At 41.1% G+C, this 23,367-nt stretch overlaps 1 protein-coding gene across 3 annotated transcripts in view; it reads left to right on the top strand.

Moving 5' to 3' along the window:
• Positions 1 to 23,367, top strand: part of EYA3 (EYA transcriptional coactivator and phosphatase 3) — a 1,396,180-nt gene that overhangs the window by 1,096,250 nt on the left and 276,563 nt on the right. For all 3 annotated transcript variants that reach the window (XM_044060112.1, XM_044060111.1, XM_044060110.1), the window contains one exon: positions 20,083 to 20,240. In XM_044060112.1, the coding sequence (XP_043916047.1) occupies positions 20,083 to 20,240 (158 nt within the window). The remainder of the gene's footprint in view (positions 1 to 20,082; positions 20,241 to 23,367) is intronic.

Here is a 23,367-nt window from a genome sequence, read left to right as displayed (position 1 = left end):
CACTGTAAATAAGTTCAGTCACCTCGGCTGGTATTTTTGGAGAATAGGTAGGGTTGCCACCTTCGTTCACGGCTAAAACCGGAGCCACGCCACGCCCCTCGCGTCACCGGTAACCCGGCCCGTCCCACCCCCTCTCCCGCCAACATACCGCCTATGTTGTGATGTCACGACAGCATCACACAACGGGAACGCCCTCTTTTTTCGTTTCCCGCCGCCTCCTTTTGGCTGATTTGCTATGCTTTTCTGTAAAAAAAAGCATAGTAAATCAGCCGATCAACGGGAACACCCTCTTTTTTGGTTCCCGCAGACTGCTTTTGGCTAATTTGCTATGCTTTTCTGTAAAAAAAGCATAGCAAATCAGCCGATTTACAAACTCCGATAGTCTGTTTCCTTTTTGAAACAGAATACCGGAGTTTGTACAGTGGTTTCCGGACTACCGGAGAATCGGTTTGATTTCCTGATAGTCCGGAAAAAAACCGGAGGGGTGGCAAGCCTAAGAATAGGTGAATTTGAAAAAGCATTATTTTTTTCCTTTGATATGAGGAGAGGAATGCTTGAGATTACCAATGAGATGTTCATTCCCAGAGGATTGTTATCTGCATTATTTTTTGCCATTATTCACGCAAGCATGTATTGCAAATGCTGTAATCGAAGCTCACTCCACCAGAGGAGTGGATATTCCAGTGCTCATTTCAGGAATGCCTTTAATGGAAAAAATATGCTGCAGCTACTTGTTCCTTTATTTGTTAATATAATATTTGTTTACCAGGAAAGTCCAACTGGGACGGAGCCCATTTTCAGTGGATACCTAGGGAGAATCACTCTAGACACATGTCTTTGAATTGTGGAAGGAATCACAAAGCAGGCTGGTGTTACAAGAAACAAGGATAAAATTTATTCTTAAGCGCTTTCGTCACAGATTACAGTTGACTTCTGTTTTTTTCCTGAAGAAGTCAATTGTAATCTGTGACGAAAGCGCTTAAGAATAAATTTTTTCCTTGTTTCTTGTAACACCAGCCTGCTTTGTGATTTCTCAGTTTGTGTTAGTTACTTGGTTGGGTATTTAATTCTGGAAGGAAACCGGAGCACTCTGAGGAGGACATAAAGACTCTGCACAGAAGGCACCCCAGCTGAGAATTGAACCAGAGAACCTCTTGCTGTGAGGTGACGACACTAACCACTGCAGCACTGTGCTACCCAAATAAATATGCAGGCCTTTACCAGGAATTGTTTCTTTAAACATAGTTCAGGTAGTTATGCCTGTTTTGAGATGTCTGTTGTCCAGGACTTTGATGCCTGAGCTCTGGCCTTGGTTGGTCCTTTATCTTATTTTACCTTGAGAAAGAGCCCAGACAAAGACCCACCAAGTAAGTTCCTTGTAGTGAAGTATAACGGATCTTTTTGTCACAATGATCACTGCTGTAGTATTTTTTTATACGTGGGAAGTAGCTGCAGTTGGACACCTGTCCTTCTGTTCAGAACTCTAGAACAGTCAAAATCTCTTAGAAGAGCTAGTTTTCTGTCTACACCAGCGACTTCAGCATTCCTCTGAGCTATAAATGGTATAGCAGACCACACCGTCATCTTTTCTTTCTTTATTTTTGCTGTAAACAGCATACTGTTGCACATGTACCCATGGCATAGAAGGATGAAGCCTAACTACAGCCCCAAATGGCCTGCTTGATTAGCAGCATGAGCATCTGAGGGACTGGGTGATGAAGGTTGAGTTTGAGTGGTCAGTGCCAGTTCGCTCAGCAGTTGCTGTACAAAAGTGCAGACTGTTGCGAAACTTGTTTTTCCACTACCTTTGTTGCAGAGAGGAAGTGAAACGTCAGTGCACCTAGTTGATAGGCTGTCCCCTGTCCCTCTTTCTGCATGGAAGTCCTAATTTGGTCAGTTCTTTCCTGTACTGGGAGAGTGAAAAATGGCAAATGTCTTTATTATACAAGAAAAAAAATATTTTCCGGCTTATTGTAAATGCTGCATAAAACTGATATTGTATTTAAATTATGTTAATATTGTGCAAACATCCGACATTGTAAATCAAATTCTTTATTTTGGTAATATGATGAAAATTCTTTTACATTAAAGAAAAGTAACCATGCAGTTCACTTAAGAGTCCGACCATGTAACATAAAATAAAATCTTTTTAATGAAGGAGGTAAGCGTTTTCACAAAAAAAGCTTCTTCAGACCATAAAAACCTTCAGTGCATGATCCATTTAAATACTATGCAATCAACCAGTCAGTATTCATATAGCTTAATTGCATTGATTTAAAGTGAAACCCGCCATATTCCTTGCATAAACAAAACACACAAAATCTGCAAAAATATAAACACAGTAAAAATACATACACACTTAGCAGCATAGTATCATGTATAAAATACATAGAAATATAACAAATATATGTAGACATAAAACACTTATTATCTAACTGATAGTTTCCTTGATTTTAATGTAGGCTTAATGGATGCTCTTTCATTTAAACCCTTCCCTCTTTCTGCCCTCAGTCTTATTATCTATTTCACCTCTTTATTCTCCGTTATGTTTCTAATGTCGCCTTCACGTACAGTAGGTGTAATTTTATCTATCACCATAAACTTGAACTTATGGTCATCTCCTAACATCATAACATGTTTAGATAGGGCATTTGTTGGTGACTTGATCCTGATGTTATAGCTGTGTTCTAAAAATTTAAAACTCTATCTATAAAAATCCTGTCCGTTTTTGCAACTTAGAATGATCCACATGTTATGCACTTAGCAAGATAGACCACATGTGGTGTCCTACAGTTGGCATTAATTTCGAATGTATAGTGTTGACCTGTATTTGGATGTATAAGTAAAGGGTCTATATTAGATCAGCGAACGCTGATTGATCAACCTTATGTAAGCGAAAGCTTACAATCTTGAACTTTCAGCTCAGCGATTTTTTTTCCTAGGGAAAAAAATCGCTGATCCACAACACATGCACATAACACAAGCACACCAAACAGAAATCCACACACATACACCTAAAATATGACACCTAACCCTACATTAAACTATGCACACACCACTAACTATCCACTTACCTTTACCCGAACCCTAAGGTCCGTCACTATCGCACAGTCACCTGACCCGCTCCCTAACTCACCTAAATCTACCCTAACCCTCATGTCCACACAATCGCACACATACCCAACGTAAGCCCTAACCCTAACTCACCTAACCCCACCCTAACACTCACATCCACACAATCGCACACTTGTCTGAATCCAACCCGCAACTTTCCACCACAGCACTGAAAATACCGAAGCAACAGAAACGGACAACCAAATTCTTTCCCTAGGAAAAAATTCAAGATGTTCTTCATCTCACATTGCTGCAGTCCTAACACTCGGGTAGTCCGCTGTCCCAGTCGGCCCGAATACCAAAGTATAAGGCTGACGTCGGTCAAGGCGCATTAGTCTGACGTCAGGACGTCAGGGTACAAATGCGCATGACCGACGTCATATCCTCAGTCTTTTTTGCCGCATGGTCCGATGCAGAAGCAGTATTGCGAGTGCAGGTTGGCGTTCTGAAATTTTCTGAAGTCGGAGTTTCAGACCGAATCAAAGTTGGCTAAGTACCCCGTTGGGGAATATTTTGTTTTTTTCTTGCCTCAGTATTTAACCAGATGTCAGAAAAAGTGAATAACCGTATTTCTTGTGGGAAACAGATACCTCATAGGGATTACCATACCTTGTGTATACCTTGCTTAGGGCCTGAGCACGACGTTGTTGGAAAAAATTCAAGTTTCTGTTGCTTCGATATTTGTAACTTTCGCTAAAATAAGGTTGATCAATCAGGGTTCGCTTGTTTAAGCGTTCGCTGATCTAATATAGACCCTAAATAAACTAGTATCAATATAATGGCAAAAATTGCAATTCCCACAGGGATGCATACCAATCACTTTTTCAGTATTTCTGTTACTATCCTTAGGGTGGCATAATAACCTTTTCAGGTTACGTTTGTTTTTATGCAGGAAAGTGGGATGTTCCCCAGCCACTTCCCCAACATCGGCGTCTGTGGTCAACACCCGCCAATTCTTGATGATGATGTCCATAATGGGGTTAATGTCTGTAGTAAAGAACATCGGTACCTTTAATATTAATTAGTGTAGGTGTACCCATAGAATGGTACATATCAGTGGTGGGTGAGTAATGTGGTCTGGCTCTATTTTGTCTGAGATTACCAATCTCTACAAGATTCCTTTCTGTTTCTGGTGAGTTATAGCCCCTATCAACCAATCTTCCTTTAAGTTTAGTCAGCTCTTAATGAAACCCCTCATCTGAGGCATTCAATCTAGAGGCTCTCATCCCTTGTCCCCTGATAATATTTCTAAAGATATACTGGGGATGCATGCTACTTCTGTATAACAAGGTGATGTCCTTCAAGGATACATCTGCAGTCCTAACAAATGGGTTGTCCTGCCTCAGGCAGCCCTTCGGTCGGCTTCCAAAGTCTGGGTCTGGCCTCGGCTGATGTCGCACTTCACCCGACGTCATAGCGGCAGTCAATTGGGTATAAAGGCATCAGCCGACGCCATTTTCCTCAGTCTTTCTTGCCGCGTGGCGCCCGAAGCAGAAGCTGTTCGCAAGTGCTGGTCGGTCAGAACCAGAGATTACTACTACCGAAGACTTCTAAAAAGCTAAGTACCCCATTGGGGACTCTTTCTTGCCTCAGCCGATGTCAGAAAAAGTGAATAACTGTTTAACTTGTGGGAAACAAATACCTCATAAGGATTTCCACTCTTACTGCCTTCCTTGCTTAGGCCCAGACCACGACGTAGCAGCTTGTCTAGCCTGTGCTTCTTTCAACCGACGGACACTTAGACGTCGGTCGGAGTTTGCAGAGGAGTTTTTCGGCTCCGCTTTTGCTTACAACATGCCGTCGGAGACTCTGACTTCACATTTAGCTAAAAAGCGTAAGGAAAAGGACCGACACTCGCGGTCCGCGGTTTCGGCCGAAACCGGTTAAATAACACAGTGTCTCGGTTTCGGCTGAAACCGAGTCCTCGGTTCTTCCTTCGGCCGAAAGCGTGCCTCCTATAACCGAGGCCTCATCCAGCATGGCTGAATCTGCTACCGAATTACCACCTGCTCTTGCAGGTTCTCAGGAATTATCAGATACTATTCCCTTAGATATATCTACTCCTGCACGTGGAGCTGCTAGGCCCCCTGCATCCATGTCAATTAAGGCTTTCTCTAGGGCTAAAGCAGCTAAATCTTCTAAGGCCGTACCTGCTAAAACCCCCTCACTCAGGCCTAGCTCTAGTACTCAAATGCTTAGCCTGGCAGAGGATCTCATTTCTTTGATCAGGGGATCCCAATCTCACCCTGACAGGGCCTCTCATCCCCCTCCAGAGAAGAGGCCTAGAGCAGAGCCCCCTGAGCCAGTTTCTACAGATTATTCCTCTGATGATTCAGAAAACTCAAACCCCCCAGAAGGCCCTTATTCCCCATATGAGGACTCTGACGCAGAAGACTCCATTCCTTCTGCCTCTCCTCCTGAGGAATTTTCTTTTGGGGAAACCTATTTCAATGGCAGGGCCAGGATTTTTCAGATTCTAGGAAAAGGCTTAGGACCTTTTTACACTTGCCACAACCGCCTACCAGGGAGCAACTACAAGCACCCTTAGGCGGAAAGCTAGCCTTATTTTCAGGAAACTGGCATTACATTACAGGAGACAAATGGATTTTACAGACAATAGACAAAGGTTACAGGTTTCACTTCCATACTCTACCAAGGAAGAGAGGAATGCCAAACCTACCACCAAACCAAAAGACAAACGCTCTAAAACAAATAGACCACTTACTAAGGATGAGAGCTATAGAAAAGGTACCGTCTATGGAACAAGGACAAGGATTTTATTCCAGACTTTTCCTGGTACCAAGAAAGGAAAACCAATGGAGACCTATTCTCGACCTGTCCGTTCTGAACACATATCTCATTGTTCCAAAATTCAAGATGCTGACCCTACAGCAACTTCTTCCCATGCTGGGCAAGGAGTCTTGGCTGGTAACTCTAGATCTCAAGGAGGCATACCTGCATGTCCCAATACGACCAAATTGCAGAAGATACCTCAGATTTCTTGCAGGATCAGAGCATTATCAATTCTCAGCATTGCCTTTTGGCTTATCTACTGCGCCCAGAGTATTCACGAAATGCCTGGCATCAGTAATTGCTCATTGCAGGCTTCAGGGAATTCAAATTTATCCATACCTGGACGATTGCCTGTTACAAGCGGACAACAAAAACAAATTAACAGAAGATTTGAGAAAGGTTATTCACCTATGGCAAGCCCTGGGATACACAGTCAACATAAAAAAGTCAAGGCTGATACCATCCCAAAGGATAACTTTTATTCACCTATGGCAAGCCCTGGGATAGACAGTCAACATAAAAAAGTCAAGGCTGATACCATCCCAAAGGATAACTTTCTTGGGTGCAGAACTGGACACATCAAACCAAATGGCATTCCTCACAGCAGAAAAACAAAAGCAACTACCACTCTATTTCATGGCATTAACAACGCAGAACCAGCTAACAGCAAGGAAAGTCCTGCAAGCCCTGGGTTACATGGCATCCTGCATAATATTGATTCCACATGCCAGACTACATATGAGGAAGTTGCAGTGGTACCTAAGGAATTTATGGTCTCAGCACAAGCACAGCCTAGAAGCCCAAATTCCAATAATTCCATGCCTGAAGCAAGAATTCCAGTGGTGGGCTCAGGCCTGTCAATTGAACAAAGGACTGCCGTTCCACAGCCCTTACCCAAACCAGACTATCACCACGGATGCCTCAGACCTCGGTTGGGGGGCACACATGGTGGACAAGTGCATACAAGGCTTATGGACACAAGACCAGCTGAACCTACACATAAATCAAAAAGAGATGCTGGCAGTAAAGCAGGCAATTCAGACATTCAGACCGTTTCTTCAACAGGGTCATTTGCTGATAAGGACGGACAACACCACAGTTATGTGGTATATCAACAAACAGGGGGGGCACACATTCATATCCTCTATGCCGGATGGCAATGGACCTCTGGAATGTGGCCCTGAGCCTCAACATTCAGCTCCAGGCCATATTTGTGCCAGGAAAAGAAAATATACTAGCAGACATCTTAAGCAGAACTACCACGGATGCCCACGAATGGATGCTGCATCCAGACATCTTCAAATCCATTACAAAGAAATGGGGACTACCAGAAATAGACCTGTTCGCATCCCCACACAACCACCAATTGAAAAAATTCTGCACAAGGGCATACCATCCACTTGCTTGGAAGGTGGACTCCCTATCCTTCAGTTGGGAAAACCTGACAGCATATGCATTCCCACCTCTTCCTTTGATGCACAAAGTGCTACTGAAGATCAAAGAAGATCACCCAAGGATCATCCTGATAGCTCCAGACTGGCCGAGGCAGCATTGGTACCCGCTACTGAGGAGTATGTCTCGGGAACACGCATGGCCTCTACCCCTAGTTCCTTTACTGCTAACACAGAACAACTTCAAAATCCTGCATCCAAACTTGAAAACACTGCAGCTAGCTGCTTGGAACATTACATAAAACAAACTAACCCAGATTTATCTCAAAGGGTTAAAGACATTATCTTGGAGGCTCGCAGACCCTCAACAAGGAAAACTTATTCAGCAAAATGGAAAAGATACCTCATTTGGAGTGCAGCAAAAGGAGAAGATGTATCATTGGCAAACATAGCTAACGTCCTGGAATATTTAGCAGAGCTTTTCCACAATGGCCTGTCTTACTCCTCCATTAAGATTCATGCATCAGCAATTTCAGCAGAATACAACATGGATCCTCCAGTCTTCTCTCATCCTCTTCTCAGGCAGTTTCTGAGAGGAATTAAAAATGTAAAGCCGCCAAGGAAGCCACCTTTGCCTACATGGGACCTGAACTTTGTGTTAGAAAAGTTGACACTCCCCCTTTTTGAACCAGCAGCAACAGCAGAATTACAGTTCTTATCTTGGAAAACTGCTTTCCTGCTTGCAATTACTTCAGCAAGAAGGGTTTCTGAATTACAGGCATTAATGGCAGTACAGCCCTTCCTTATCTTCCATCAGGATAGAGTGTCCATGAGAACTAATCCTACTTTTATGCCAAAGGTGGTCTCCAGGGTATCATTAAACCAAGCAATCCACCTACCAACATTCTTCCCCAACCCACAGAACAGGGGGGAAAGACTACTACATACCTTTGCACAGGCAACTGCGCTACTACCTGGACAGAACCAAGAACAATAGAAAAACTGACCAGCTTCTGGTAGCATATGCAACAGGAATGGAAGGAAAAGCAATTTCAAAACAGACAATCTCAAAATGGATAGGAAATTGCATTAGATTTTGTTACTCTTTTCATGGAAAGACAACTCCAGAAAACATCAGACCTCACTCCACAAGGGCTACAGCCACTACTACTGCTTTTTTACGAGGAGTGGCTACCAAAGACATTTTAGAGGCTGCTACTTGGAGCTCCATGCATACATTTGCCAAGCATTATAATCTACCTTTATACTCCAGATCCCGAGCAGGTTTTGCCACTGCTGTTTTGCAAGGGATCTTAACTACACCATAATCTTCTTAGTACCTCCTCCCCCAGTTTGGCTATGGTATTCTACCCATTTGTTAGGACTGCAGATGCATCCTTGAAGGACATAGTACAGTTTTGTACCTACCATAAATGTAGATGTCCGAGAGGTGTGCATCTACAGTCAGGATTACCCTCCCTCCTTCCCCTCTGTGGTACTCCTAGGGTATTTGCCCATCTTATAGCTAGCTGGGGGAATCTATTATGGTGTATTTGTTTGTATATATGTATATACCTGTTTATTTTTATTTGCTCTCTACTGTTTGGAATCATTTGCATTTACCCAAATTTAGCCTTCCTAGAGGACACCTGGCATCTGGGGCAAGAAACACTGAGGAAAATGGCGTCGGCTGATGCCTTTATACCCAATTGACTGCCGCTATGACGTCGGGTGAAGTGCGACATCAGCCGAGGCCAGACCCAGACTTTGGAATCCGGCCGACCGAAGGGCTGCCTGAGGCAGGACAACCCATTTGTTAGGACTGCAGATGCATACCTCTCGGACATCTACATTTATGGTAGGTACAAAACTGTACTTTCCTGTAGCATTGTTTCCTATACACCCCAGTATTGATAAAACCATTCTCAAGCCTTTCCACATATACATCTAGATATTCTGTTCTAGTTCTAGAGGAATTCATGGTGAATTTCAAATATTCATGCATCCCATTCAATTCCACTAAAAAACCTTTCCAATTCTATCACTGTACCTGCCCAAACTAAAAAGAGGTCATCGAAGAAACGTCAATAGAATTTAACAAATCCAAAATACATATCCATCTTAAACAATGTATCCTCCTCCCATAATTCCATCAACATGTTGGTGTAGCTATTGGCACATGAAGTGCCGATAGCTACGCCATCACAATGAATGTAGATGTGACCATTAAATGTAAATAATTACTCTCTGATATAATCTCCAAGAATGAGCATATCATATCTGTACATTCCTGTCCATATTCACTATGTCTGTGCAAATATGTTTGCACAGGTTGAACACCCAAGTCATTGGATATGATAGTAAAAACAGACTGGACATCCAAGGTAACAAAGTAATAGCCTGGATTCAATGCCACAGACCCACTATATTGATATAAGTCAATCAAAAACTGCTTAGTGTCTTTAAGGATAAAGTTATTATCCAGGACGGGTCGTAGCCATTTCTCTACATGCTGAGAAAATGGCTCAGTGGCCCCATCCCCTACCAACAACTATCTGTCTCATTGGAGGGTTATATCCATCCTTGTGAATTTTAGGTAGGCCTTGTATAATGGGCAACAGTGGGTATTCAACCTTCAGAAAATTATAAAGACCTATATCTATCAGTTTACTTCTTAGTAAATCTTCTAGCATGAACTGAATTCTCTCTTGTATGGAATGCACCTCATCCATGTCAACATGACGATAAAATTAGTCATTATTTAACATAGCGTCCATACTTTTGATATAATCACACCTATCCATAAGAACAATTGGACCTCCTTTGTCTGCAGGCCTGATCATAATGGAGTCATCATTTTGCAAACTGTTTAAAGCTAATCGTTCATTATAGTTTAAGTTGTATTTAACATGTCTATTGGTTCTTTTATTATCATAATACTCCACCATTTTATTAAAGGCGTCTACTAAAGGATGAGGATTGGGCATATACAAACTAGGCCTCTTAAAAACATTCATATTATCTATCTGGTTTCCAAATTTAAGTTTAAGCATAACATTCCTGCTAAAACATTTTACATCAATCATAGTTTCAGTTATATCACTACTTCTGGAAGGAATAAATGTGAGACCTTTATTTAACACAGACAATTCATATTGATTTAAATTACGTTTGGAAAGATTCCAAACTAGTGTGTCCCCACTTGACTCCACATTTTCTTGAGGGATTGGTTCGACTGTTCTTCCATCGACAGTTTGCGTTTCTGCCTCCCCCTGCTTTTGGACGGTGTCCTCAAGGGACCCTTCTCCCCATTGATAGGTAATGGAAAATGGGGAGGGGCACCAGTTACAGAAGTTGAGGGTATTGCTGGGGGTATGGCACCCATAATCAATGCTGTTTTAGGTCATACATTTCCTATAGAGGTAGTACTATTTCCCTTGACTGACAAATGTTCAACAGTATTAGCATTATGTTGTACAACATTGTCACTTTGTTGTGTTGCAAACCGAGTCAAGTTAGTACAATTCTGTTTGTTAATAATTGTCTCATTCTTTCCCCCTCCCCCTTGAGGGGGAAGAGTTAATATCAACAATTTCTGGAGCAACAAAGATGTTCTTCATGTTTCACTGTTGCAATCATCACATTTGGGTTATCTGTTTGCAGTAGCCCTCAGTCGGCCTGATTATCAAAGTCTTGGGTTCTGCGTTAGTTGCTGTCTCATCTTCCATGACGTCAGGTACTCGGGGGTATAAAGCATGCAGCTGACGCCATTACATCAGTCTTTCTTGCCGTGCAGTGCCCGAATTAGAAGCAGTTCGCAAGTGCTGGTCGGCTGACTCCTGAAATTTTCATTTTCGAGTTTCAGAGCCGAAGTCTTCAACTAAAGCTAAGTACCCCGTTGGGAAACTTTTTCTTGCTCTAAACCAATGTCAGTAAAAGTCAGTAGTTGTATTTCTTCTGGAAAGCGAATACCTCATAAAGATTTTCATTCGTACTGTATTCTTTGCCTAGGCCCTGACCACGACGTACCTCGCTGTCGGATTTGTGCCTTATTTAAACAACAAACTGTTTGTCTGTATATTTATGCTTCTAAATATTTTGGTACTCTGTTCAATTACCCAGATATAGCTTTGGTAAGCCACCCGGCTACCGACATTCTGTAAAAACGCAAAGATAAAGACAGGGACAGGCTGCCTAGGTCCAAAGCTGCCGACGATGCTTCTCCTAAGCTAGTCGCCAGTTCGCTGGTACTCAATGAGGTGCTTTCACAGCCCCTGATACCCGCTACATCAGATTCGCAGATCTCTACCGAGTCCCATTCGGAGTCTGATATGCCGCGAGATGCTTCAACTGTGGAACCTGCGGATGTCTCTTCCTTGGATAGGTCTGGAGCCGCTGTGCAGGCACCGGTTTCTGAGAGTGTATTCAGGCCTACTGACTTGCATATTAAACCGACGCCATCTTCTTCTTCAAGACCTAAAACTCGTTCCATGCCTAAAAAGCTGCCCAGACCGCATAGTCAGGCCTCTATGCCTAAAAACAAATGATACGATTGGCTGAAGACCTTATTACTTTAATCTGGGGAAGCCAACCTTCCCCCCTGTCTGAGACCTAGTACTGAATTTGCTTATGATTCTTCTGATCAGGATTCTTAAATTTCTGTTTCCTCTGATGATAAGGATTTACCCTTTTCTACCTATCAGGATTCTGATGCAGAGGACTCTATTCCCTCTGCTTCCCCTCCAGAGGATTTCTGTTTTGGTGAAACCTTGCATACTCTTAGGGAGCATTTTCACTGGGAAAGCCAAGATTACTCTGATTCTAAAAAGAGGCTTTGGGATTTCTTACTTCTACCCCAACACAGGCCTTTAGCTATCCCCCCTGTCCTGGACATTGTTGATGATGCCTTTTCAGAATCTAGCTTGGCCCCTGACTGCTTACCTCCTGCTCCCAGAAAACCAGATAGATATTACAGGGTTTCTGACTCTCACAAGTTCCTCTTTAAAAATCCTACTGCGGATCCTGAGACCATTTCACAGGGACCCAAGGGCATTAAGGCTACTACTGCAAAAAATCCTACCCCCTCTGATAGCGATTCCAGGGCACTGGATAGATGGGGTAAGAAGGTATACACTTCTGCAACCTTGGCCATTAGGGCCTTAAACTGCCAGTTTCATATGCTAAAGTATCAGCAGCATATTATTGGATTGCTTAAACAGAAAATGATGTTGATTCCTGACTGTGCTGAAAATAAGGATTTAATGCAGTCTGCTGAACAAGTTGGAAAACCTACTTTGCAATGTAGTTTTGATTAACTAGAGGCATCTTGCAGTGCTGCTGTCACTGGGTCTGTACTTAGCATGCTTGGCTTAAGGAGCAATCTTTGCCAGGTTATGTTAAAACTAAATTGCTGGATGCCCCCTTAAACCAGGACCGCCTGTTTGACAACAAAGCAGAAGTAGTACTTAAAAAGACGGAGGAAAAAGCCAAATCTATGCAAACTGTTAAAGATTTCCTGCAAGTACAGCCTCCAAGATTTAGTAGGCATTGGCCCTCTAAGAATTGGTCCTTTCCTGCCTCTTCAAGGCCTTCTCAGTCCAAACCCAGAACCAGCAGAACACCCAGGCTTCAGTCCCAAGGTACGCCCAGGACTAAGCAGTGGGGGGCTCCCACTTCCAAAGCAAGGAGTAGTAAGACCCCCCCCCTATGGTAAACTGTCTCAATGACTTAACTTTAAAACTTCCAAGACTGCTCCTTTAGGGGGAAAGATTGCTCTGCAGGCAAAAAACTGGGAACTCATTACCCAGGACAAATGGGTTTTAAATATAGTTTTCCAAGGATACAGATTCCACTTCCACACTTTACCAACCCCAAATGGTTGGCCAGATCTACCCCCAAATCAGTGGGCAGAGGCTCAAAATCAAGTTCTCTCGCTCTCTTAAGTACAAGGGCTATTCAAACTGTCCCAGAAGAGGAAAGGGGACATTGTTTCTACTCAAGACTTTTCCTGGTGCCCAGAAAAGACCACTCCTGGCATCCTATCCTAGATCTCTCTATCCTAAACACTTTTTTGGTGATCTCAAAATTCAAGATGCTAACTCTTCACCAGTTGCTTCCTATGCTAGGCAAGGATGCCTGGTTGGCAACACTGGATTTAAAGGAAGCCAACCTGCACATCCCAATCAGGGAATCTTGCAGAAGATACCTACACTTCAAAGCAGGCTTCATGCACTATCAGTTCTCTGCACTGCCCTTTGGCTTATCTACTGCACCCTGGGTCTTCACAAAGTGCCTACCTCCAGTCGTTGCATTTTGCAGGCAAAGAAATATTCAAATATACCCATACCTGGAATACAATTTTTTTTTTTTTTTTTTATATGCTGCTGTTGTTTTTTTTTTTTTCCCAAGATGTGATGTATCTTTATATTGTATTTAGAACTCAACTATCTTCCTTTTTTTTGCATTAACAATGTTCATATGTCTGTTACGTACTTGGAGCTTTTCTCCCCGGGCCTCCTCTGAAAATGGACATGTATCCATTCGGACTCTCCCGGTTAACAAATGTAAAATAAAAAATAAATAAAAATAAATAAATTGTCTAATTCAGGCAGAAAGCCAGGACATACTATTGAATCATCTGGCGTTTGTACAAAAGGTGCTAACTTGTCTGGGGTACACCATAAACGAAAAGAAATCACATCTTGTACCCTGCCAACAAATTGTATTCCTGGGAGCAAGCTTGAACACAACTTCCCAGATGGCTTTCCTCATGCCAGAGAAACAAGTTCATTTGACAGCTTACTTCAAACTAATGGCCACAAAGACCCTGCTATGTACAAGACAAATACTGCAAGCCTTGGGCTTCATGGGCATCCTGCATTCTCCTAATTCCATATGCAAGATTGCATATGAGGAAACTACAATGGTATCTAAAAAGCCTATGGTGTCAACATTCTCAGGATCTAGAAGCAATTATTCCTATCATACTTTGCCTACAGTTAGAGTTCCTTTGGTGGGCAGAGGCCTGCCACCAAAACAAGGGACTGCCATTCTCTCTTCCCCCTGCCACCCAAACCCTAACAACAGACACATCAGACTATGCATGGGGGGCTCACTTGGCAGGGAAGTGCATTCAGGACAAATGGAGCCCAAGTTAAATGCACCTGCAAATCAATCAGAAAGAAATGTTAGCTGTACAGAATGCTCTGACAGCCTTCAAGGACCACATTCTTCCTGGACAATTAATGATAAAGACAGACAATACCACTGTTATGTGGTACATAAATAAGCAGGGGGAAACCCACTCATACCCTCTCTGCAGACTAGCCATGGCTCTGTGGAGCACAGCCTTGAGCTACCAAGTGCACCTACAGGCTCAATTCCTGCCAGGAAAGCTAAATACACTGGCAGATGAACTAAGCAGAAATCTCATGGACCCACACAAGTGGAAACTGGAACCAAAGACATTCAACATGTTGATAAACAAATGGGGGAGCCCAGAGATAGACCTGTTTGCTCCCCCCAGAACTACCAATTGGACAAATTCTGCACAAGTGCTCCCCACAAACAAGCTTGGAAAGTGGATGCCCTGTTCTTCACCTGGAAAAATCTATCAGTTTATGCCTTTCCTCCTCTGCCTCTCCTCTCCAAGGTACTACTAAAGATCAAACGGGACAAACCAAGGATGATACTGATTGCACCAGACTGCCCACGCCAACACTGGGTACCCCCTCTTGCACAGTGTCACTGCTGGCACCATGGCACCTGCCTCAGACCCCTACCCAGCTGTCCCAGCCGGAGGGTCAGATTCTGCACCCTCAGTTTCAACCCCTGAACCTGGCAGCCTGGCTAATTACCCGATCTCTCCGTTACCATCCCTCAGTAAGCAAGTGTTGGATGTCATTCAGGAGGCCTAGTACAAGAAAATCTTATGCTGAAAAATGGAAAAGTATGTGATCCTAGAACCAAACTCGAGGGATGGGCACAGCAGCGCCCAATTTACCTCAGATTCTTCAATACTTAACTGAGATGCTTCACAAGGGCCTTTCCTTTTCCTCCATCAAAATTCATGCCTCAGCTCATTACAACACAGAACCACCCCTCTTCTCTCATCCAGTGCTCAAGCAGCCCCTCAGAGGGGCCAAAAACTTAAGACCACCCAGGAGACCCTCAACTCCAGCCTGGGACCTTAACTTTGTATTGGAAAAACTCACTCTACCTCATTTTGAGCCAGCTACAAATGCAGAGTTGAAATTCCTCTCTTGGAAAACAGCTTTCCTTTTAGCCATCACTTCAGCAAGAAGGGTGTCTGAATTACAGGCCCTTATGGCAGTAGAGCCTCTCATCATCTTTCATGTGGACTGGGTGTCCCTCAGGACCAATCCCTCCTTCATGCCCAAGGTAGTATCCAGTGTGGCTCTTAATCAGTCCATTCATTTGCCAACCTTCTTTTCTAATCAACAGAACAAAGGGGAACGTATACTGCACTCCTTAGCTGTGCACAGACAACTTAGATTTTACTTGAACAGGACTAAACCTCTCAGGAAATCTGAACAGCTGCTGGTGGCATTTGCTGCAGGGGCAGAGGGGAAGGCCATTTCAAAGCAAACCATTTCTAAATGGATAGGCCATTGCATTAATTTCTGCTATAAGCACCATGGAAAACCTATCCACAGGGGATAAGACCACATTCAACCAGGGCTGCATCTATCTGTACAGCCTTTCTCAGAGGTGTCCCTACTAGGGACATCTTAGAAGCTGCTACCTGGAGTTCTGTACATACTTTCACCAAGCATTACCATTTGCCAATTTTCTCTAAATCCAGAGCTGGCTTTGCCACTGCAGTCTTGCAGGGCCGTATAGCTATCTAATTTCCTCCTCCCATCCTTAGCTTTGGGAATTCTACCCAAATGTAATGACTGCAACAGTGAAACATGAAGAACATAGTACAGTTGTGTACACTTACCATACATGTAGATGTTAGAGTGTATTCACAGTTGCAGTCCTGGTTACCCTCCCTCCAGCCCCCTGACTTCTTTTGGATATATCTCTATTCCTTTTTACTATTTGATTTTTTGTTGGTGGTGTTACCTTGTATATATATTTAATTGCTTCCCATTAGGGCGGTACCTGACATCTGAGGCAAGAAAAACTGATGTAGTGGCGTTGGCTGCATGCATTATACCCCTGACTACCTGACGTCATGGAAGATGAGACAGCAACCGACACAGGACCCAAGACTTTGATAATAAGGCCGACTGAGGGCTACTGCAAGCAGATAACCCAAATGTGATGACTGCAACCGTGAATACACTAGAACATCTACATTTATGGTAAGTGTACACAACTGTACTTTCTGCGTAACATTAAATTTATGGTGATGGATAAAATTATACCTACTGTACATGAAGGCAACATTAGAGATATAACTGAGAGTAAAGAGGTGAAATGGATAATAAAACTGAGGGCAGATAAAAGGAAGGGTTTAAATGAGAGTATCCATTATGCCTACATTAAAATCAAGGAAACTATCAGTTATATAAGAAGTTTTATGTCTACATATATTTGTTATATTTCTAAGTATTTTATACATGCTAATATGCTGCTAAGTGTGTGTGTATTTTTACTACGTTTTATATTTTTGCAGATTTTTATGTGTTTTTTATGCAAGTAATATGGTGGGTTTCACTTTTAATCAGTGTAATTAAGCTATATGAATATTGATTGGTTGATGCATAGTATTTAAATGGATCATGCACTGAAGGTTTTTATGGTCTGAAGAAGCTTTTATGCAAAAGTGATTACCTCCTTCATTAAAAAGATTTTATTTTATGTTACATGGTCGGACTTTTAAGTGAACTGTATGGTTTGTGTATTGCCTTACTTTTCTTTGCTGGCTTTGTTTACCATTTAACTGGCAATCACACATTTGCCCTTTACGGTGTGACGGTTTGCTGTTTTTCTTTTATATTACTTGATGGCATGATCTCTCTTGTAAAATCAAGTTTCTGTAAGAATGTCACATTTTAGGAGTCTAAAAATATATCAACCATAATAGTTGTCAGTTTTGTATAGTGTGATCCAGTTGTAATAGGTTGTATTCCCTGCAAGTGCAACAGGTTTTTTTTTCCCTCCATAATAGTAGTTGTCTTACACAGCCAAGCAGCACAGAGAAGTACTAATCAGTCATGCTCAGTGATTGTGGTATTCATGAAATGCTGGTATGTTGCAATATAACAAATCAAAGGGTACCAATGAAACAAAAGTGAGAAAAGGTAATGTACAAAGGCAGTTGTGCCTCAGTTTAAAAGATATCATGACACAAATTCAAGAACAGATGGTTGTACTTTGTTTTTGTATTGTGCTTGTAAAGTACTTTGAGAAAAAAACAAGTACTTTAGCACATTTCTTCAACATTCAGGATTTAAAAAAAAACACTTGTATTCATACTGCAGACACTGTTGAGTAGCAGAGCCATTTAGTAGTTCCTTAATTGCAGTGTTAGCCCTGATTACCTCAAGAAGAGGTGGGGGAGGGGTTTGTCGGTGCTTATAGGATTACAAACTGATGATCCTTAAATGCCTGTAGTTTAGCTACTTTCTTTGCCGGAGATGTGTGACTGCTACAAGTAGCTTAAAACAATCTATGAGAAGAATGTATATGACAGTCATTCAGGAAAAAAATTGCAAGCATTTCCCTACTCCAGAAGGTGTATAAGATGCCTATTACTCTCACTACTTGCACTGTAAGTTAGCAGAATGGGAAGACCTCACTTCCTTATATTTGTCAGGAGACTTATAAAGGGGACTTGAAACAGATTCTGGAAAGATGACACACAAGTACAACAACATCTCATTAAAATGTCGAGATCCGTGTCACCATGATTTTGGGGAAAAATCATTTAAAGTTTTCTGAGAATTACCTAGAGTGATTCTGATGAATTAAAACAGTTCAGAACACGAAGGTAGAGTGATTTTGATTAATTAAACAGTGCAGAGCACAAAGGTACAGTGGAAACAAAATATCTTTTGAGTTCCAAGGTGAAGTTTTCTTTTAAAGTGTCCGCAGATAGGAGCACTTGGCCTTAAAGTTCCTGTCAGCTATTGTTTCTCCCCAGCTCTGAGTGCTTTGGACCTGTTGAGGCACAATCTTGTCTTGTCCTGGTCTACATACCCTGCATAGTCGGACTTTGTGCCATTGTTATGCTCTTGGAGCTGGATACCATTGTTTTAGAATGAGTCCGTTATAAGCTCATTAAGTGCTCCAAAGCTGGATACTAGTTCCCAGGCAACTGTGGTGGTTGCTTGTGTACACATGATACAGTTTTCTCCCAGATAACTGCTTCCCTTTCTCCTAAGATCTGCACTGTTAACTGAACATTCTGGACAAGGCAGAGTATGGTTTATGCTGTATGAATGATTCATTTAACTAAAGAGCTCTTGGTTGTATCATGTTCACTTCACAGATACCCAACTCGGCCCTAACATTTTTTTGTTTTAGTATAAAAATGTATGGAGGAATATGCAGCAGCTATGCAATAGTCTTAAACCCCTTTTATGGTAGCATAGTGAAGCGGCATCTGTAGCTCATTTGTTAGTGTATCTATGAGTAACATATGCACATTTGCATGCTGGCATGTGGAGCATAAGTAAAACCTCTCTTTAGTACTTGTATGACTGTCTAGGTGAACAGGACATCTGGCTTGTACTCCATTGTTAAAGCAGTGGAATGAGGCTGTTCTCTGTAGTTTAGGACCCCTTGAGGCTACACTGGCAGCAGGGTATGGAATGGGCTGATTTATTTGGGGATTGGAGAATTAAGTGACCTGTAGTTTAGACAGAGTGAGTTGCATGAGGTGTCTGATTAATGGATCTGATGCTAGGTTGTACGGAACAGACAAGTCTTGTGTCCCCCCCCCCCCCAACACCTTTATTGAATTATCACTTGTAACATAGGCAAATTTACATTCGTATAAAAGTAATTAAACTGTATTAACATAAACATTATACTTCACATATATTGCTATATATCATATAGCATAAGCAATATTGCATAAATTATTCAATTCCTGCTTTCATTTTTTTTAAACAAAAAGCGTCTTCATTAAACCATCACTCACTACATAGGCAGTCGTACATCTACACAAATGAAAACAAACCACACTGACATGATCATTCGCAAGCATTCTATCATAAACCACACTGACACACTCCCATTTACAAACATTATACATCACTTATAATCTATCCAGTCTTTCTCACTCAAACTTTACATAGCTTATTTAAATTCTACTGCCTTTTAGGCCTCATTCCTCCCTTTTTTCCTTTGTCGTTTGCTCCTGCCCTTTTCTAAAGATCTCAAGTCCTTGTTTTCTTGCTCATTTCTAACATAAAGCTCCATTAAAGCTCCCACATTATCCCACCTTCAGATCACATTAAAAGGCAGATAGTAAACTGATACTTCTTTGTCTGTGATTCTGCAGGCAATGGGGGTCTAGCCAAATGTTGCACTTGTACTTGGGATTTGGCTGCATCCAAGACCCCCCATGACAAAATATATATCTGGTTAGATTGTGTGGTTTAGCCTGCTGAATTGTGGATTTGTGATTTTTAGGATGCTTCCCTTTCCAGCCTGTGGACCCCTCTCCCCCACATAATTTTTTTATGATCAATGTTTAGTGTAACTATGTCCAAATGACAAGTAGTGAGTTGGTGATTAAAACAGTGCTGCAGGCAAATACAGTGAGATGCGCCAGGCCAAACTAAATGTCTTTTCTTTTTTAAAGCAACTACAGCTTTGCATCAGATGGTTTTAGTGGCTCTAGGAGTGGATCTGGTGTGGGAACAGGAGTCGTTCATGGAGGTCTTGACTGGATGAGGAAATTAGCATTCCGTTACAGAAGAGTTAGAGAGATTTATAACGACTACAAAAACAGCATAGGAGGTGAGTGGTGGGCCAAGTTCTTTTTTCTCAAAGTGCGTCTTTGAAGATATCCATGCTGTTATATCACACCTAAATGACTGAGTAAATGCCTGAACATTTTTTTATGAAAGATGTAGAAATATTGATTTGTTTTCTGTTGGGGAGAAAGACAAGGCCATCTTTTTTCCCCCAGCTTTGTTGTGCGTCATAGAAAAGCTGGCAGATGTGAACTTCTATCCAGAACTTGATTAATCTATTGCAGGTATGTTGAGGAGTGGTTCAGACTTCTGGCATTCTCCATTCCTGTTTGTAATTACTTGGCGAGGATATCTCAGTGACTTGTTAGATAAAGGGGTTAGCAGATGGCACGTTCTTTAACAGTTACTGACATTTTTGCATTTTTTCAGACACGGAAGAATTAGGGAAAAAAATTATCAAAAAAGGAATAAAGGCCCCAGTTGGTCTGACTTTTTGAGAATTACTGTTACCACTGCAAATATTGTCCTAGTTCAGTTCTCAATAGATCTCTGAAGTAATGGATATTAATGCAGAGGCCCATCCTTTTGTTGGAATGTAATTCATCTGTCCAGTGAAAAGAATGGTAAAGTGTGTATAATACAGATTAATAATTATGTTAGTAGCATTAGTTTTAACAATAAATATATATGCTTCTGGCGTTGAACACCTGACCATATGAATAGTTCTGCAATAAATATACATAGCTGATATGTAACATACTTCAGCATAATTGCTATGAATGAAGCATGAAATATTATACTAAGGTACATAAACTTTTTAGCCTTGCGTATGAATTTAAGAACACACTATTTTCTGTATGTAATATATTTTACTACTGCTAGGCCAGCACTAAATGCAGTCTGTTAGTATGTCTTAACAGATTAAGATCTTTACCCTTTAAGGTCCTGTTTACTTAGGTTTTACCCATTTACTTTTATGGCTCCTCCCACCCCAGCCTATCTACCCACTTAGAAACCCACTGCTCCAGTCATTACTGATCTCTTTGTTGAAGCCCATTGCCAAGCTGGTGTTATTGTCTGTTTTTAGCATTTGAAATATCAATACTCTGCTGAATGTGTTCCTGCTGATGCCCACAGTACTGATTCAGACTGACATGGAGCTCTCTGCCATTTTGGGATAGACTTTGTGAAACATATTTCCAGAGGCATTTAATAAACCTCTGGTAAGTAATTAGCAGAGACATCAGCATCTTTTATCCCCTTCTCCCCTCAGTACTTTTGTCCTTCACAATCGTAGCTCCTCAAGTGTGTAAAGGTATGTTCCCAAATTTTCATTAACACCACCTCAGTCCACTTCTACTAGCCTGCTAATTCCCTGCTGCCATAAAAATGTGCACTGAAGTTCCATTTAACTCCTCCTTACAACACCAGCAGGTGGACATATTGACAGAGAACGTCTGCCCCATTTTAATGGGAGTAGGTGGTCAGAGAATAGTGATGTAAAATTTTACAGATACAAATTTTCCATTGTGCTTGTTTATGTTGTAACTCCTAAGGCTTCTGTTATACACATACACACATATCCATGCATATATACATATCTGTGTGTGTGTGTGTGTATATATATATATATATATATATATATATATATATATATATATATATATATATATATATATATATATATATATATATATATATATATATATATATATATATATATATATATATATATATATATATATATATATATATATATATATATATATATATATATATATATATATATATATATATATATATATATATATATATATATATATATATATATATATATATATATATATATATATATATATATATATATATATATATATATATATATATATATATATATATATATGTATATAAATGTGTGTGTTTTATATATAATATATATATATATATATATATATATATATATATATATATGTATATAAATGTGTGTGTTTTATATATAATATATATATATATATATATATATATGTGTGTGTGTGTGTATTTATAATGTGCGTTTTTTTTTTGTTTTTTTTTTAAATTGGTCTCCTGCAGGTCTGCACCAGAAGCTTTTCCCTCATGCTTCTTCAAAATGCATGAGCTTTAAGGTTAAAACAAAATATAATGCCTTCCTTATTGTAGATAAGTGCGGTTTCCTTTTCTTTCACCCCCAAGGCTCACTTACTAACTTGTGGAGGTCCTGACTGTTACAACATCTGCAACCTTCTGTTGTGATAAGTTGTCATATCTGAAGGTACTTTAGAAAGAATTTGAGAACTTTCAGGTTCAGAAAATAACTGATGCTTTCAGCCCAATCTGTGAGTGTCTCTTTCTCTCTCTCTACAGTTCCGGATATCTGCTAAATCTGGGTGCAGAACATTTAGGAATTCTTTGATGATTGAGAGTACTGGGACCATGGTATGCAGCCTTATGTATGTTTGTACTTTTCATTAGCGGTGGATGGCTCCAGAAGGTCCGCTTGACCTAGACCCCTTAGCTGGCACCCACTAGTGGAGGTCTGCATGCAATCCTGTAGCCTTAACATGCATCTGATAATTTAAGATTAGCCAAAGGAGCTCTGCATACATCTGTGCATCCTTACATGTCATCAGATAATTCAACATTAGCCAAAGAATTAAGATTTGCAGCATGTTTACCCAGATTTATGCATATGTGTGCTGGACCCCTCAAACCCAGTAGTGGTACAAGACCTCAATGATACCCAGACACAAGAAGTGATTTCTCTTGCCACAAGACAAACTCCAGAATCAATTTTTTCCATTTCTGCAGCAAGTGTCCTGGTATACCAGATCTCAAAGAATTTATAAGACAAATGAATTTAAGAAAAAGGGTCATTCTTCAAAGTTAAGGGCACGTCTAGCAAAATGTGCCAAAGGTGGAAATAATGAGCAGGCTTGCCTTATACCCTCCCCTACGTGAATCGTGACAGAGATACAGGACCAGTATAAACCATCTTGTTGGAATTTTTGTAATATTCTTAAAAGAATCTGGTCAGTTTTCTGAAAGAGCCACATGCTGCTAGAGCCATGAAGAGAAATTGCCATTCAGTTCATTGAAGGTTGAAGGCTTCATCTGCATCAGGCCGAGTAGCAGGTAGAGACCCCCTCTAATAC

The sequence above is a fragment of the Protopterus annectens genome, chromosome 1.part2 (genome assembly GCF_019279795.1).
Source record: "Protopterus annectens isolate FY-2018-M chromosome 1.part2, PAN1.0, whole genome shotgun sequence".
Taxonomy (NCBI): domain Eukaryota; kingdom Metazoa; phylum Chordata; order Ceratodontiformes; family Protopteridae; genus Protopterus; species Protopterus annectens.
The sequence above is the reverse complement of the archived record's forward strand: the minus strand, read 5'-3'. Positions and strand labels throughout refer to the sequence as shown.